We start from the raw sequence: 16,238 nt of genomic DNA, 5'->3' as shown, positions 1-16,238 counted from the left end.
ATAAACTGCAAAATTCACAGCAAAGAGATGCGGCAAGCAACAATGCCATAAATAAACTGAGTTCAGGAATACTGCATGTTGATTCACAACTGTTGTATAGCTGAAATTGTCATAAAGCAGGGCATTACTGTACTTGAAAATATTTATGAATATAAAAGCCAATGGAGAATGAAAAAATAGTCACAGCAATACAGTTAGATCCATAATTACGCCAAACTAAAGCAATCTGCTTTTAATATAGTAACGATTATATTCTTCTAATGTTTAGTGTATTTCTCTGTTTTTTGCCTCCTATATACACACTTGATGAAGTCCTCAGGGAAGACAAAACTAGTCATACTGTTCGGATAATAAATATTTTCAAATGTCTGAGAGCCAGGAAGGGCTTTATCATCAAATACATATACACATATAGGCAGGGCTTGACAAATTATGCAAAATCCTATTTGCCAGGAAATAAAATGCATTTGTTCAAGATACCCCTCGCCCCCATGTTTTTAAATAATATATCCCAATAAGAATAGGAGTTCCATAAAATGATTAGTGGTGCTGTATTGTTGTTTGGAGAACATTTTCATTGTGTGAGAACCATTCCAAGAAGAAGGAAGTCAAATAAAAAGAAAAGGAACAACAGTTTTCTTTTGGAAATAATTTGTTACATGAATATTTGTTAGTAGAATGGCTCTTAATATTATGCATATTCTTCAGTGTTTTCTCAAAGTTAAAAAAAAAAATTATTTAAAAAGTTATTTTTTATTAAACAAAATATATTCTATTTTGTACAGCATGCAGCTATTTGTTAGCTGCAAAATCATTTGCCATCAGTCAATCTATCATAAATAGTAAATCTACCAACCAGGATACCAGACAATCATCATCATTCTTCCAACACTCAACCTCTTCTTAACCAGCTCTCCCTCAAAATACACTGTGGATGTCTGCACTCCTCTTGACACCTGACTATAATCTTATTTAAGTCACCTTTTCTGCAGATTGTTCTCTTCTCATCCAATCTTAGCCTTGTACCCTATGGCACTACAATAGTGCCAACTGAGATAACCTCTGGAATTTTTGTTCCTCCTTTCTACTCCTTCCCGTCCTTTTGTGACTAGATTGCTAGCCTTCTCTCTGGTCATCCACTGTGCCATGGTGGATGGCTTCCTCTCATTAGATTTCTTTATCAATACTGGAGTAAGTAATCCAGGGTTCTTACTCTCACCCATGCTTTTTCACCTATACATCAATGACCCCCACCCCCTCAGACTTCATATCTTTTATAGTTTTGCTAATGGCAGCACTCTCCATTCCTCTTCTTCGTTCAAGAAATCCTGTAGTGCACAAATGACTGAAGCTTTAAGATCTTCCATAACTGATGACTTAAATAGTGATCTCGCTATTCAAGTAGGGCAAAGACATTAGTGAATTTCGGTGCTATTAAAACTCAGTCATGTCTTATTACACACAAGAAAGATCCTACTTCATTTTCACTTACAGTGTGATAATGCTCAATATTCTTTCAAGATCAGTTTTCCCTTCTTGGGCTGACTGTCACATCCAGCTTATCCTGGTACAAACATGTTACATCAACAGCCTCCTCAGCCTCTAAAAAACTTGAACAGAATACTGTTCTCACATTTGAGGTAGTGCACCCAAAACCTACCTAAGAATTCTCGTTTGATATACCAAAGACGGTGATCCTCTGTCTCAGACTGCCTTCAGTCCCTTTCCCATAGGTGCTCTGTTTCCATATTATGAATTTTCTATAGGTTCTTTTACTGCTCTCTCAACACGGAATTGAAAATCCAAACCATAGGATCCATTGGGAAAAGGCTAAACTTTTACATAGATCTTTATTTAAACATGAACATTTATACAAAGAAAGTTCTGAAGTCCTACTACACAGATCAAACCTAAACCGCAATGACGTTCTTACTATTCCTAAAGTATGGGAAATTATCATGCAAAATTATGTTAAATAATTAATGTTTTTTTTTTGTTTTTTTTTGTACTACTTTAACGCGTTATGCACATTTTCATGAGATTCTATTGTAATCATGCGCCCTAACTGTATGTTATTCCTAATTTTGTTTAAATACTGTACTGATGATGTCCTAAGATACTTGGGATGAAATATTTACAATTAAATAATTTTCACTGTGGTTTATACGTGTGTTTCTTCTAATTATGAACGCACCACAGGTTTCGTTATTTAAAAAAAAATGGTTAACTCTATGCTGACAAAGCACTTTTTTTTTTTGACAAAAAAAATTTGACAAATGTTCTTTGTCAAATTTTCTCCTGATTACTCCTTATTTCTTAGAATTCTGAGATGCAAAAGGCTAAAAATTCTAGCAATTTGATAACGATAACTGGAACTTTGATTATGATAGACGGATTATTTTGAATTCATTTTAAATGGTGTGTTTTGGGATCGACTGATTTTGATAACAATAGCCAATTGATATCATCCGCAATCACAATAAGTGGATTCTACTATATCTTTTAGGAACAACCTCTAGATGTAAGAAGAGTATTCTTGGTAGGATGGATTTGCAATTTGTATAAAAATGATGGTACAAAAGCAAAAGGAATGCATTTGGATTGAAAGAGACTGTCTACATTCTCGAATGCTAATCAGGTAGTACATTGGTTGTTTGTCTGTCTGTTAAAACAATCCTCATAATAATGAAACTAAGCTTGTAAAGAAGAGTAGATGAAAGAACTGAACCCTTCTGCAGCATTAATGAGTGTTTTCAAAAGACAGAAGAAATATTTTAACATGGACATGCTTAACAGGCCTTTTTACCAAACTTTATCAAATATCTTGGAGAAATCAGTTTTTTTTTTTTTTTTTCATGGCATTTGTCCAAAGTGGATTTAGATAAGGATGATCATGTATAGACCAGGCCTTTTGTCTAAATTTAATAATTGAGAAAAGAAGAGAATACAATTTAGAAACACATATTGCATTTATTGACTTTGAAAAAGCATTTGACAAAGTTAAAAGAAACATATTAAAAGAAAGACAAATACCACATAATATCCTAAAAGCTATAATATATATATAAAAATAATCAAATACAAATAAGATTAAATCATGAGCTATCATATATGAGAGAAACCAAGGGATTTGACAGGGATGTACCCTATCAGCAACTCTTTTTTAATATTTACTTAAATGAAATAATAATAAAATGGAATAAAAATTTACATCAAGGAATTAAACTTGTTCTTATAGTGAACGCAAACACTCTCCTTTTTGCCAACAACCAAACGATAATTACAAATTCTGAAGATAACTTACAGAAAGCTATTTTAGATCTAAATGAGATAGCCAAAGATTATGATATGATAATATCAACAGAAAAATCAAAAACTATGGCCTTTAAAGGACAAGATCTAGCAAGAACTAAGATAATAATAGATAATAAGATCTTAGAACAGGTGAATTCATTTAACTACATAGGATGTATGATCACATATGAAAAAGATATAAACGTAAAAATTGCAAAATATTTAAAAATAACAGGTGTAATTAACTCTATATTTAAACCAAACCTAGTTCAAAAACAAACCAGACTAAAAGTATACAATACATTAGCCCTACCAGTCTTAATGTATGGAAGCAAAATCTGGACAATAAAACAAAAAGACAAACAAAGATTAATAACAGCGAAATGAAGTTTATGAGAAAAACTGCAAAGTATACCCTGTTTGATCACAAAAGAAATGAAGAAATTATGAAAGAATTAAACCAAGAACCAATAATAGAAAAAATTAAAAAATATAAACATAAATGGGTGGAACACGTTCAAAGAATGAAAATAGAAAGATTACCAAAACAAGCCTTAAAGTACAAGCCATTAGGAAAAAGAAAACCAGGATATCCTCTTAAACGATTCAACGATGACTTCTAAGGCCAGAATAGGCCATGCTAGGCCTAAATCCTTGATATGCATGATGCTAATGATTTGTCCAAAGGTGAGTGGCATGAGCAAAAACAAACCTTGTGGAGTGATAGCTGCAGAAAAACCATGCTGGCCATCATCATGACTTATTTCCAGATATTGAAGAAGTTATTTTTAATTGATTTCTCCATTATCTCAGAAATGATTAAATGAGTATTAGATAATATTGATTGTAAAATCTCTTAAGAACGTGTTGAATATGAATTTCATGTCCAAGTCCTAGTATCACTGGAATAGGAAAGTGTGTCTGCAACACAAAAAAGACACACAACTACAACACAAAACTTAAAACAATGAGATTTGTCATTTTGACTGTATTATTAAGGTTCTTCTGATCACTTTTTAATGGAAAAAAATCATTGGAACTGGCAAAGGAAATACATCAACATACCTCCAATCATGACCTCTCCCATCAAATACTTTCTTCTCTGATTCCTAAATAACACATAGGTACAGCTGAAAATATTTAAGATGGATTAATTACAATTATTTTGATTCACAGATCATGGATCATCATCACTGTAAAACAGTTTGAAATCAAAAAATTAAACAACAATGAAGGTATATGGAGAATGGAATCTTTCCTTATATGCAGTCACAAGACAACCAGTTTAAAAAAAAAAAAAGATACTATTAGAATCGGTTGAAGTGTTCATGCATGTGATTATTAATATATATATGTGTGTGCGTGTAATTAAAACAGTATAGTTCGTAATAATTTTTCCATATTTTTGGCATAGAATCCATCATTAAGGTTCAGATTTGGGCAATGCCAAAGTACTTCAGAACTTTCCTTAAAGAGATGTTCATATTTATGGGAACATTTTTTCAAACTGATTTATTATTTATTTATCTATTATTATTGATTTCAAACTGTTTTACAATGATCCATGATATGGGAATAGAAATTTTTGTAATTATATATATATATATATATATATAAAAAAAAATATTTAATCTTAATTAAATATTTTCAACTGTGTCTACATGCTACTTATTAAGAATGTCAGTTTAATTATGAGCATCCAGTATATTAGTCTGATTTAGCCTTTATTAAACTCCTTACCTTGAGTAAAGAGCCCAACTATTACTGTCTTGAGCCTTTCTTCATTTTCTTCCAACTTTCTTGATCATTGGATCTTCCCAACTTAAGGCCGGTCTTCCAGGTTTCCTTTTGGTTTCTCTCGGATACCAATTTGATACTCTGGCTGTCCATCTATTCTCTCTCTCATTCTGGCGAGATGTCCTGCCCATCTACTTTCACTGTTGTGGATTGCTTTTATTGCATCTTTGAATCCAGGCGTCTTCTTTCTATTGCATGTTGAATTGTTTTTAAGCTTTGTTCTTCTTTAAAAGTTGTGTTCCATGTTTCACTGCTATCAGTTAATGCTCATAGGATGCAACTGTTGAAAAGATGTGCTATTATTTCTATATGTTTTGGTTGGTAATTAACTGTTGATTTTATTTTGTTGAAGGCCATCCAAGCAGCTCTTTTCCATCCATTCATGTGCCATCTCCCATCTAGAAGATTGACTACCACGATGTGACTCATGGTTAACTACGGTCATAATGACGTGTGGTGAGGACCCTATCTCTTCCACATACTGTCATAAGTATTCGTGACTGTAATCCGTGTGTGTTCATGGATTACAGCTGGTTTGCCTGTTCTGAGGGTCGAAAAACCCGAGTTTCCAGGTGAAAAAAACCCTCTACCTCCGTACAAGACCGGTTAACTCACCTTTAGTCAAAAGAGACCAGATAAAGGTTTCTCACATCACAGACTGTAATCGAACCTAGGTCTTTCTGACTAAAGGGCTTTGTCTATACCGACTGAGCTATGGAGGCTTTAGCAGCTCTTTTACTCCTTGCTATTTCATTTGATATGTCATTTATTTTTATAGACTGTCCAAAGTAGATATAATCTTCAACTTTTTCAAGGTGTGGGATTCTAGAATGATTGCATAATCTTTACAGTATTCATTTTTCATCCATCTTGTTTTGTCCAGATGTGTTTCCATTCCAATTTTTTAGCAGTTTTGGCTTGTCATTCAGCATTGATTCTAAGAGTTCGGGAGAGTGAGATATTAATACCACATCGATGTTTATTCCTCCTTTCATGTCAATATTTTGAATGATTCTGTCCATAGTCGATGTGAAAAGATTACATGATTAAACATTACCCTGACGTACTCCTCACCTTAAATTAATTTTAATTAATGATTGAAAAGAGTGATATTTGTTGTACATTCATTGTAAATATCGTTTATGAGCAGGTATATCCTATTTCTACTCTTTGTTCTATGTTCTATTAAAGCTTGGAATATTGCATTATGTTCAACAGTGTCAAATGCCTTTTTAAAATCTATAAAAAGAAAACAAAGTAACATCTGGTATTCTCTGCATCTTTCTGTTAGTTGAGTAATAGTTTGAATGTGATCTTATGTTGAAAAGCCTCTTTTGAAACTAGCCTCTTCTTTGCAGCTATTTTCGTTCACGAAGATTTGTATTCTGTTTAGTATGACTCTGGCGAATATTTTATATGTATGTGATAATAGACAGATGGGTTTGTAATTACTGATGTCTTCTTTATTACCTTTTTTATGCAGAATTATGGTCTTTGATCTTTTCCATTCATTAGGTAGTTTCCTTAATTGTATATATCGAGTAAATCTTTCTGCTAGAGCAGCCCTCCCCTTGGAAAGCCGTTAGTTTTGTTGGGGGGGGGGGTGAAATAATGAAAACAAAGTTAAAATGTTTTAAAATCATGTCAAATGTGTCTGTCAGATGCTAAGAATGTAATACAGGTATCCCTTGCTTAATGTGGGATTTGATTAACGGCGCGAAATTAATTGCGACAATCCCTTGATATATACGTCAAGAGTTTGATTAATGCACCTTAAAATTTACCAAAATTCCATCAAATACGACATCATTGCTACAAACCATGGACATCATTGCAACTTTCAAAGCCTATTTTAAAAGACATTCTCAAAGGCAGTAGAAACAACAATGGGAGAAAATGCGATTGGGCTCCAAGAAGTTTGTAAAAATTTTAACATTAAACATGCAATTGAAAACATTCATGATTCGTGGGAACAAGTGCCTGCTAGCTGCATGAGAGCTGTTTGGAAAAACCTTTTGCCAGAATGTGCAAATGACTAAGGTGATTTTCAAAATCCTGTGAACAATGGTTGAAGAAATCGTTGCAATTGGTGAACACCTTGGTTTTGATGGTGTTGATACAGATGTTAAAGAATTATTGGATTCAAAACATTTCTATGACAACGATCTTCTTGAAATTGAACAAAGCGCATATGAAGATGACGAACAAATGGAATATGATGAGGTTCCAAAGGAGATAACAATCGAAGAACTGGATGGAATATTTTGCAATTTAGAATCGCTTAGGCAGCAAGTAATGGATATGGATCCAGATGTTAATCGAAGAATGCTTGTTTACCGAGGTCTAGAGAGTATTTTGCTTGTTATTGTAGAATTTATGCTGATAAGAAAAAAAAATTAAAACCGTTCAAACGACTCTTGATAACTAATTTTTTGATAAAAATTGCTGTAACTGATTTACCATTGATTATTATATTTGATATACGCGGTAACACATTGAGGGCTTAATTAATATCGTTAATCAAAGGATACCTGTATTTGCATTTGATTTTTGTAATATTCACTGTGTATGTTTTGTATTGAATATAAAAACAATAAATACTATAATATATATGTCTGTATTATGATTTTTTTTTCATTGGGGGCCATGAAATATTTTAATTTTTTGAAAGGGGGCCTTTACATCCATAAGTTTGGGAAGTACTGTGCTAGAGTTTTAAAAAGTACTAGTCCGCCCTTTTTTAAATCATCAGATTTTATGCCATCATTCCTGGTGTTTGGTCAGTTTTCATATGGTGGATAACCATTTTTTACTTCTTCTGGTAGGACAGATGGTATTTCCAGACTCTTAATTTTCATCTAGTAGTACTGGAGCTGTGACTACTTGTTTAGATGAGTAAATATTCTCATAAAACATTTCTGTTATTTTTTCCATTTCACCTATGTTTGTGTGCCTGTTTCCTTGATTATCTGTGAAGGCTGATTGCTTTAGACTTTTTTTTTTTTCTACTTTTTTTTAGGCTACTGTGGAGCCTAGCTGCTTCTGCTAATTTTGTCATTCTGTATATATTATAGTCATCTTTGATATTCTTTCTCAGTTGTTTACAGATAATTTTATATTTCCTGTCTTTTCCTATATCTTTCAGTTTTCTTCAATAGTTCTATTGTTGAAAGTTTATTTTTCACTTGGTTAGACTATAATAAATTTAGTTTAATCATCTATCCAAGTGTGAGTAAACAAAGTTTGCGCCTGAAAATATCTTCAGAACTGAGGTAAGGTAGTACAACACCGGGAAACTCACAGCCAAGGTGGATCAAGCTCTCAACTCCTTGTTGGAGAGTTGACTTGGAGTTGGAGTTTACTGAGACAAGGAGTTGAGAGCTTGATCCACCTTGCTGTGAGTTGCCTGGTGTTGTACTACCTTACCTCAGTCCTGAAGATATTTTCAGGCGCAAACTTTGTTTGCTCACACTTGGATAAAGGATTAAACTAAATTTATTATAGTCTAACCAAGTGAAAAATAAACTTTCAACATCTTTCTCTAAATCCAGAGTAATTTAATAATAAGGTGGTACACCTTTTGGCAACTCCTATAGGTAAGGATGACCTCTCCTATTGCTTCTGCCTTAGTATCTCCACTCTGGGCCTGGCTCCCACTGACGAAGTTTGAAACTGGTATGGGTAGTGGCCCTCCCTTAATGCATAGCAGTATATTTGTCTGCAAGGAGATGTGCTGTGCATTATGGGAGATACTGAGACAAGGAGTTGAGAGCTTGATCCACCTTTGCTGTGAGTTGCCTAGTGTTGTACTACCTTACCTCAGTCCTGAAGATATTTTCAGGTGCAAACTTTGTTTGCTCACACTTGGATAAAGGATTAAACTAAATTTATTATAGTTCTATTGTTCTTGCTGATAAGTGTTCCCATGTCTTAGTAGGAAGTTCATAGGAGGCTCTTTCTTTGTGATTCAATAAATGATTATTAAAATTTGTGAAATCTGTCAATGTCGTCTTTTAATTTCCAGTCAGTTTCTTCCACATTTTTTCTTAAACTATTAAACTCCTTGTTGGTCATAAAATTCAACTTTGCATCCATGTTTTGTATAATGGATATCTATTTTGTGACCAATAAGAACTAATCAGACTAATATATTGGATGCTCATAATTAAATTGACATTCTTACTAAGTAGCATGTAGACACAGTTGAAAATATTTAATTAAGATTGATTACTTAAATATATTTCAATTCCCATATCATGGATCATCATATGGAGATGGAGTTTAAGATAATTGTTATATTTCATCCACTTTGGCCAATTTAAATAGTTAATGCTAACAGAAATATTAGTTACAGTTAATTAGTGTTACAGTTAATTTGCTTTATAAACCTTAGCTGTATAGCATTTCCAGTGTATTTCTTCTTTTAAGAAATAATTTTTAAAGATGGAATGAATTGTCTGTCATCTTTTACAAACATAGGGAGAACGCCTTAGTCATGCTGTTGGCTGTGCCTTTGCAGTTTGTCTTGAGAGGAAGCAGAAAAGGGATAAAGAGGCTGTTATGGTTAACTTTGATCCTCAGACATCTGCTTTCACACGCACTGGTTCGTTTCGGCAGAGTTCTCTTACTGAAAGGATGCAAGATCCACAGGAATGTAAACCAGCAGGTAAGATTATGCTGTTCCATACAGTATACCTTTAACGTTTTTTTAACTGCTCACTCACACATTGCAATGCTGTGCTATAGGTTAAAGACTTCAGTGTGGGGGAGAGATGGGTATTAAAAAAAACATACAGGAAGTAAAAACAAGATGACAGAGATCTTTAACAGTTCCTTAAAAAAACTCATCATCATCTTCCTTATTCCCTCTTTTACCTTGCGGTGTCGAGGGTCCATTGATCATCGGACCTCACTCCGTTTACAGGATAAGGTGGTCAGCCTTATGCCCCGGTGTATCCTATGGCCTGTAGTGTTGAGCTCTCAAGGCCAGTTTGCCTGCTTTGCAGGATGAAAAACCCCAGAATAAACTGGGGGAAAAACCCTGCTGTCCACACCCAAGACTGGCTAACTTGGCTATGGCTGAGGTAGATCCTTCAGCTCCTCACGTCACCGACGGGAATCAAACCTAGGACACTCCTTCCCCAGGCATATGGTTGCGAAGTGCATAACCACTAGGCTAACCGCGCGGAATTAAAAAACTCTTGGATATTATATCGCTGCTAATGATATTGGATGACTTAAATCCAGTTAGAGTTGAGACCTATGATTGTAGTAATACTACTAACAATATTTCATGTGGCAGTGAGTTTGAAGCCATCTGGTGTGAGGTGAATCTAACAAGACAAATTACATAGTAGGGTGTTGTTCCAGAGCTGGTGACTGTTGCTAGTGATTAAAAAATGCATCACCAAATAGAAAAGATGAGCATGAAAAGAGTAATCATAATGGGAGACTTCATCAAATTCCTGACATGTACCCTCAAGGGATGTACAGGATATGATAGTACTACATGAAAAATTTACATAATTACTAACTTCCTATCTACAATTTTCCTCCAAATCAGTCTATTACTTGTCAAGACTCCAATATTATCATTATCAGATCTTATATTTCTATCGTCTAAGGCACATTGTATCATATCAATCCACCTATATCTTGGTCTTCCTCTGGGTCGATTTCCTGCCAACCTGGCAGAGAACACTTGTTTTGCTAATCTTTCCTTGCCCATTCTGTTTAAGTGACCATATCACCTGAGATTAGCTCTGCTAACGCATTCCTGGATGCTGATAATGGCAAGTTCTTTCCTAATATCCTCATTTCTAATATGATATTGCCATTGATGCCATCTGTTCACTCCTCTAATCTTTGTCAGGACGCTCATATCTGCGGTCTCTAGTCTTTGGTCAAGTGTTTTACTACTGACCCAGTTCTCAGATCCATAAGTTAAAACTGGTTTGAACACTGTCTTGTGTACAGCTAATTTAGTGTTCCAACTAATTTCTCTCTTATTCCATATGAATTTATTTAATTGACTTCCTACCATACCAGCTTTGTTGATTCTGTTGTCTATTTCCATATTTAATCTACCATTTTCATTAAAAATCGTGCCTAAGTAACTGAAATGTTTTATTTGTTCCACAGGTTCCCCGTTCACAACACAGTTGACATTTTCAACAATTCTACCTATTTTCATTGTCTTCATCTTTTTAATGCTGACTTTCATACCATATCTATTACAACAGTTATTCAATTTAGTCAGGGAATCTTGCAAACTTGTAGCGGATTTATTCAGAAGTATAACACCGTCCACACCATCTTCCTGAACATCCTTCAATTCTAACTGCCGACTTACAACTCAAATAAAGACTAAGTACTGCTTGATATAATGCCCCATCGACACCATATAACTGTAGTGTATTGAATAACTTCTCTCTTGCATCTAGTCATTTGCCTTTTCCAGATCAACAAAACTTAAAATACAGATCTTTGTTATATTCCCATGCTTTCTCGACTATTTGTCGTAAAGTGAAGATCTGATCCTGACAGCCTCTATTTGGCCTGAATCCAGCTTGTTCTTCACCAAGCTTTTCTTTCACAATTCTCAACCGTTTCTCAGATATACTTGCATAGATCTTGCCAGGAACACTCAATAGGGAAATACCTCTGTAATTCTCACATTCAGTTTTATTTCTCTTTTTATATATGGGTACTATGAGAGCTCTACTCCAATCATCAGGAATTTGCCCCTCTGTCCAGGCTTTCTGAACTATGCAGTGCAGCCACTGTAAGACTTTTATACCACCATACTTCGTCATTTCTGGTCGAATATTATCTACTCCTACTGCCTTTCCACATTTGAAGCCTTTGATGGCTTTTTCTACTTCAAGTATGGATATGTATTCCTGACTGCATGCCTGGTCAGTGTTTTTTACCACTGTGCTATCACTGCTTGTTTCATTTAGTAGTTTTTCAAAGTAATTACTCCATACTTCAAGGATATCTTTTTCTCCCGTTTTCATGTCACCTTTATCATCTCTAATCCTTTTACAGCACTCTTTCCTCCATTTCTAAGCTTTTTCAACAACCTCCAGAATATCTTACCACCTTCTTGATATTTATTTTCTATGTTCTTGCCAAAGTCCTCCCATGACTTTTGTTTAGCTAGTTTTACACAGTGTTTCATTTTGTTACATTTGTCTCTGTATTCTCTAAGAGCAAAAGCTGACTTATTGCCAGGAACTTTTGATATGATTTCTTCTTTTCCTTCACTGCCTCTTTAACTTCCTGTGTCCACCATGGAGTCCTGATTTTTCTATCCTTGCAGTCAACCTCACCACATGCCTCTCTGACTGAATCTCCAAGGTTTGTTTCCTGTTCTCAAACTCTTTCATTTTTTCTTCAATAAGCATTGTGTATTTTAACTACAGTTCACATCTGAGAGTTGCTCAACTTTTATTTGCTTTAAAACTTTCTTACATGTTATTCTTTTCAGTATGAAATTCACTTTTATCTTGCTCAAGACTAAATAGTAATCACTTCCAATTTCAAATCCTCTGTACACTCTGCTAGGAGCACCAGGGAGAAAATATCACTATCAACAATAACATAATCAATGAGATTTTTCTTATTCCTTGCCTCTTCTCTCCATGTGAATTTGTGCACATTTTTATGTTGGCACATTGTGTCAGCAATAACCAGTCCATGTTCTGAGCATAAATCCAACAAGTATTTGCCATTATTATAGCTTTGCTCTTTTCTCCAAATTTTCCCAAAATATTTTTGTATGTCTGAAAATCATTTCCTATTCTGCTATTTAGATCCCCAACAAGGACCAACTTTTCCTTTTTCATTGTGTCAGTTGCTTTTTCTAAAGCATCAAAAAATTCCTCCACTTCTACCTTAGTAGAACCCTCTGTGGGACCATAGGCATTATCCAGTTCCCCATTCTCATATTTGCCCACATTACTCTACTTGAGACTGCCTGCCATTCAAGAAGATTAGCCTCGTATTTTGTGTTGAATACTATGGCTACTCCTTCTTTTCCTTGATTGTCATTGCCTGAATATAACATTTTGTATTTATTGATCAGAAAGATCTCACCAGTTTTTGTCTTTTTTGTTTCAGTCACTCGTACTTATCTAATTCCTCAACTAGCTCCATTTCTTTGCCATTCAGGCTTCTTGTTGATAGTACCGATCTTTAACTCTGGTGATGTTGAGTTGGGGTGTGTTTTCAGATTTGTTCCAGGAGCTGACTTTTCGCTGTTCGCTCTGGTTCCCTGGCAAAAACAACAGGGACCTTGTTTAACTGGGTGATGCCCCAGCCGGCCTGAAATTTTGTCATGTTGTACCATCATTTTTTATTTTGGTTTAACCAATAAGAATACAATTTGGTCGGCTAAATCCCAAATTTCCAGCCCATCCTTGTTCGTTCAGTATCCAAGTAGATACCCATTAGGGTGCACCACGAAGAAGGTTCACCATTAGGGTGAACCGACCAGGGCTTCTGACCTGGTCGGTTCTCCGCATTCCTTTAAAGGCTATGTGGAGGTCTCCTCTCAGTTATATAGCTTTGACCCTTAAGCACCCCAATGGGAGACTTTAATTATACTAAATATTGATCGGGTAGCAGTAGTTAATAATTAGAAGAAACACACGTATAAACCACAGTGAAAATTATTTAATTGTAAATATTTCATCCTAAGTATCTTAGGACATCATCAGTACAGTATTTAAACAAAAATTAGGAATAACATACAGTTAGGGCGCATGATTACTGATTACAATAGAATCTCATGAGAACGTGCATAACGTGCTAAAGTAGTACAAAAAAAAAAAACACTGTTAATTATTTAACACAGTTTTGTATGATAATTTCCCATACTTTAGGAATAGTAAGAACGTCGTTGTGGTTTAGGTTTGGTCTGTGTAGTAAGGCTTCAGAACTTTCTTTGTATAAACGTTCATGTTTAAATAAAGATCTATGTAAAAGTTTAGCCTTTTCCCAATGGATCCTATGGTTTGGATTTTCAATTCCGTGTTGAGAGAGGCCAGATTTCTGCGGTTTAAAAAGACGAATGTGGTCTTGATGTTCCGAGATGCGTTTCTGAACAGACCTACCTGTCTGTCCAAAGTAAGATAATTTGCATGAGCATGGAATCTCATAAACACCAGCTAACATCAAGGGTGAGAATTTGTCCTTAGGAGAAGGTAATAAGTTGTAAATTTGGTTGATAGGTTTGTAAGTAGTGGCAAAATTGTATTTCTTCATAATTTTAGAAAGACATTCTGAGATGCCTTTAACGTAAGGTATGGGAATCCTATGCACTTCTTCCTGTCTGGTTTGATGTATGCAGAAGTGACTGATGATTTTTTGTTTTGGGATTATATCCATTTAGGATGGCTGTATTTTTGATAACTTCTAATTCCTGGTTTAAAGATTCTTCAGAGGAGCAGAATTTTTTTTTTTTTTTGTACTACTTTAGCACGTTATACACGTTTTCATGAGATTCTATTGTAATCATGCACCCTAACTGTATGTTATTCCTAATTTTTGTTTAAATACTGTACTGATGATGTCCTAAGATACTTAGGATGAAATATTTACAATTAAATAATTTTCACTGTGGTTTATACGTGTGTTTCTTCTAATTATGAACGCACCACAGGTTTCGTTATTTAAAAAAGGGTAGCAGTAGAATCTCATGAGAAGAATTTAAATGCTTTTTATTGAGCTGTTGCGTGACAACTTCCTCAAGCAGCACGTGACAGAAGGAACTTGAGGTTCAAAGAGTGTTAGATTTGATAATAGCGTTTCAGTTAAAGATGTAACTATTCTGCCTCCAGTTGGTGACAGTGATCATGTGGCACTCACTTGCGAAGTGACTAAGTTTAAGAATGTACCATTCAGAAAAGGTTACATGCTGAACTATAAAGCAGGAAATTATGACCAACTGAGGAGTATACTGAGTTCAGTGGAATGTGATTGGCTGCTGGATGGAAAGAATAGCAACAGTACATGGGAAGCATTTAAACAATACTTAAATGATGCGATATCAGAATTTGCCCCGAGAGTCCGAAGAATAAATAGAGTAGGAGTCAGATGGATGTGTAATCTTATTAAGCAAGAGATTTGTAAGAAAAGTGGAAGGAATACCATTTGCATAAGGATGACACCCATTATGAACATTATAAGCAGCAGGCTAGAATAGTCACAACTGTTGTACGGAAAGCAAAGTCTGAGTATGAAAAGAAACTGGCTCTGCTTGCTAAAAACAACCCACATCAGTATGCTGCAAGTAAAAGAAAGAATGAATATGAAAGAATAACTCTTCTGAATCCAGATGGCGTGAGGGTTACAGATGCAGAAGAGGTTGTTCAGTTAATGAGTGCCCATTTTGTTAAAAGCTATCAACCCGAGAACACAACATTGAGCTCACTGTTACCTCTTCACTAGATGAAGAAACTCAAGTATGTGAGGCCGAGGTATTAGAGTTGTTGTTGCCTAAATTGAATAAGAATTCAGCAATAGGGACTGATGGAATATCAGCACGTGTGCTAAAAGAGTGTTCAGCTGAACTGGCCATTCCTTTGACCAGGATGTTTAATATGAGTCTCAGAACAGGGACGATTCTGAAGGAATGTATGGTAATTCCATTGCACAAGGGTGGTGCAAAGATCGATGTATCCAACTATCGACCAATTAGTATCTCAAGAGTGGTGGTGAAGATTTTGGAAAAATTGGTTAAGGCTCACATTCAGAAATGGGTTGACAGTGAATCTCTATTTTGCAATGAACAACATGGGCTTATTAAGGGAAGGTCATGTTTTAGAAACTTGCTCACATTCTATACAATGTTACCATTGGACTAGACAAGGGGAATGGATGCACTATGATACTTTAGAATTTTGCTAAGGCTTTTGACAGAATACAGCATGGTGGACTGTTGCATAAATTGGAGAAGATGGGTTTGGATTATAGAATATTAGCATGGATAAGAGGGTGGCTGACTGACAGATATCATAAAGTGGAGTTGACTTTTTCTCTATTCGAGGCCTTTCTATTAATGTAGAGAAGTCCTGCTCTTCTAGCTCTTGTCCCTGTTGTGACAAGAAGCTTAAGGTTTAGACTATAGTTTTCCCTGCATG

General features: G+C 35.0%; 1 protein-coding gene across 3 annotated transcripts in view; it reads left to right on the top strand.

Moving 5' to 3' along the window:
* Positions 1–16,238, top strand: part of LOC150097730 (protein numb-like) — a 356,060-nt gene that overhangs the window by 298,346 nt on the left and 41,476 nt on the right. For all 3 annotated transcript variants that reach the window (XM_090406728.1, XM_090406730.1, XM_090406727.1), the window contains exon 6: positions 9,571–9,757. In XM_090406728.1, coding sequence (XP_090262854.1) covers positions 9,571–9,757 — 187 coding nt within the window. The remainder of the gene's footprint in view (positions 1–9,570; positions 9,758–16,238) is intronic.

This window comes from Typopeltis vanoorti, chromosome 17 (assembly GCF_054136105.1).
Source record: "Typopeltis vanoorti isolate ZY-2024b chromosome 17, IOZ_Tvanoo_1.0, whole genome shotgun sequence".
NCBI lineage: Eukaryota > Metazoa > Arthropoda > Arachnida > Uropygi > Thelyphonidae > Typopeltis > Typopeltis vanoorti.
The sequence above is the reverse complement of the archived record's forward strand: the minus strand, read 5'-3'. Positions and strand labels throughout refer to the sequence as shown.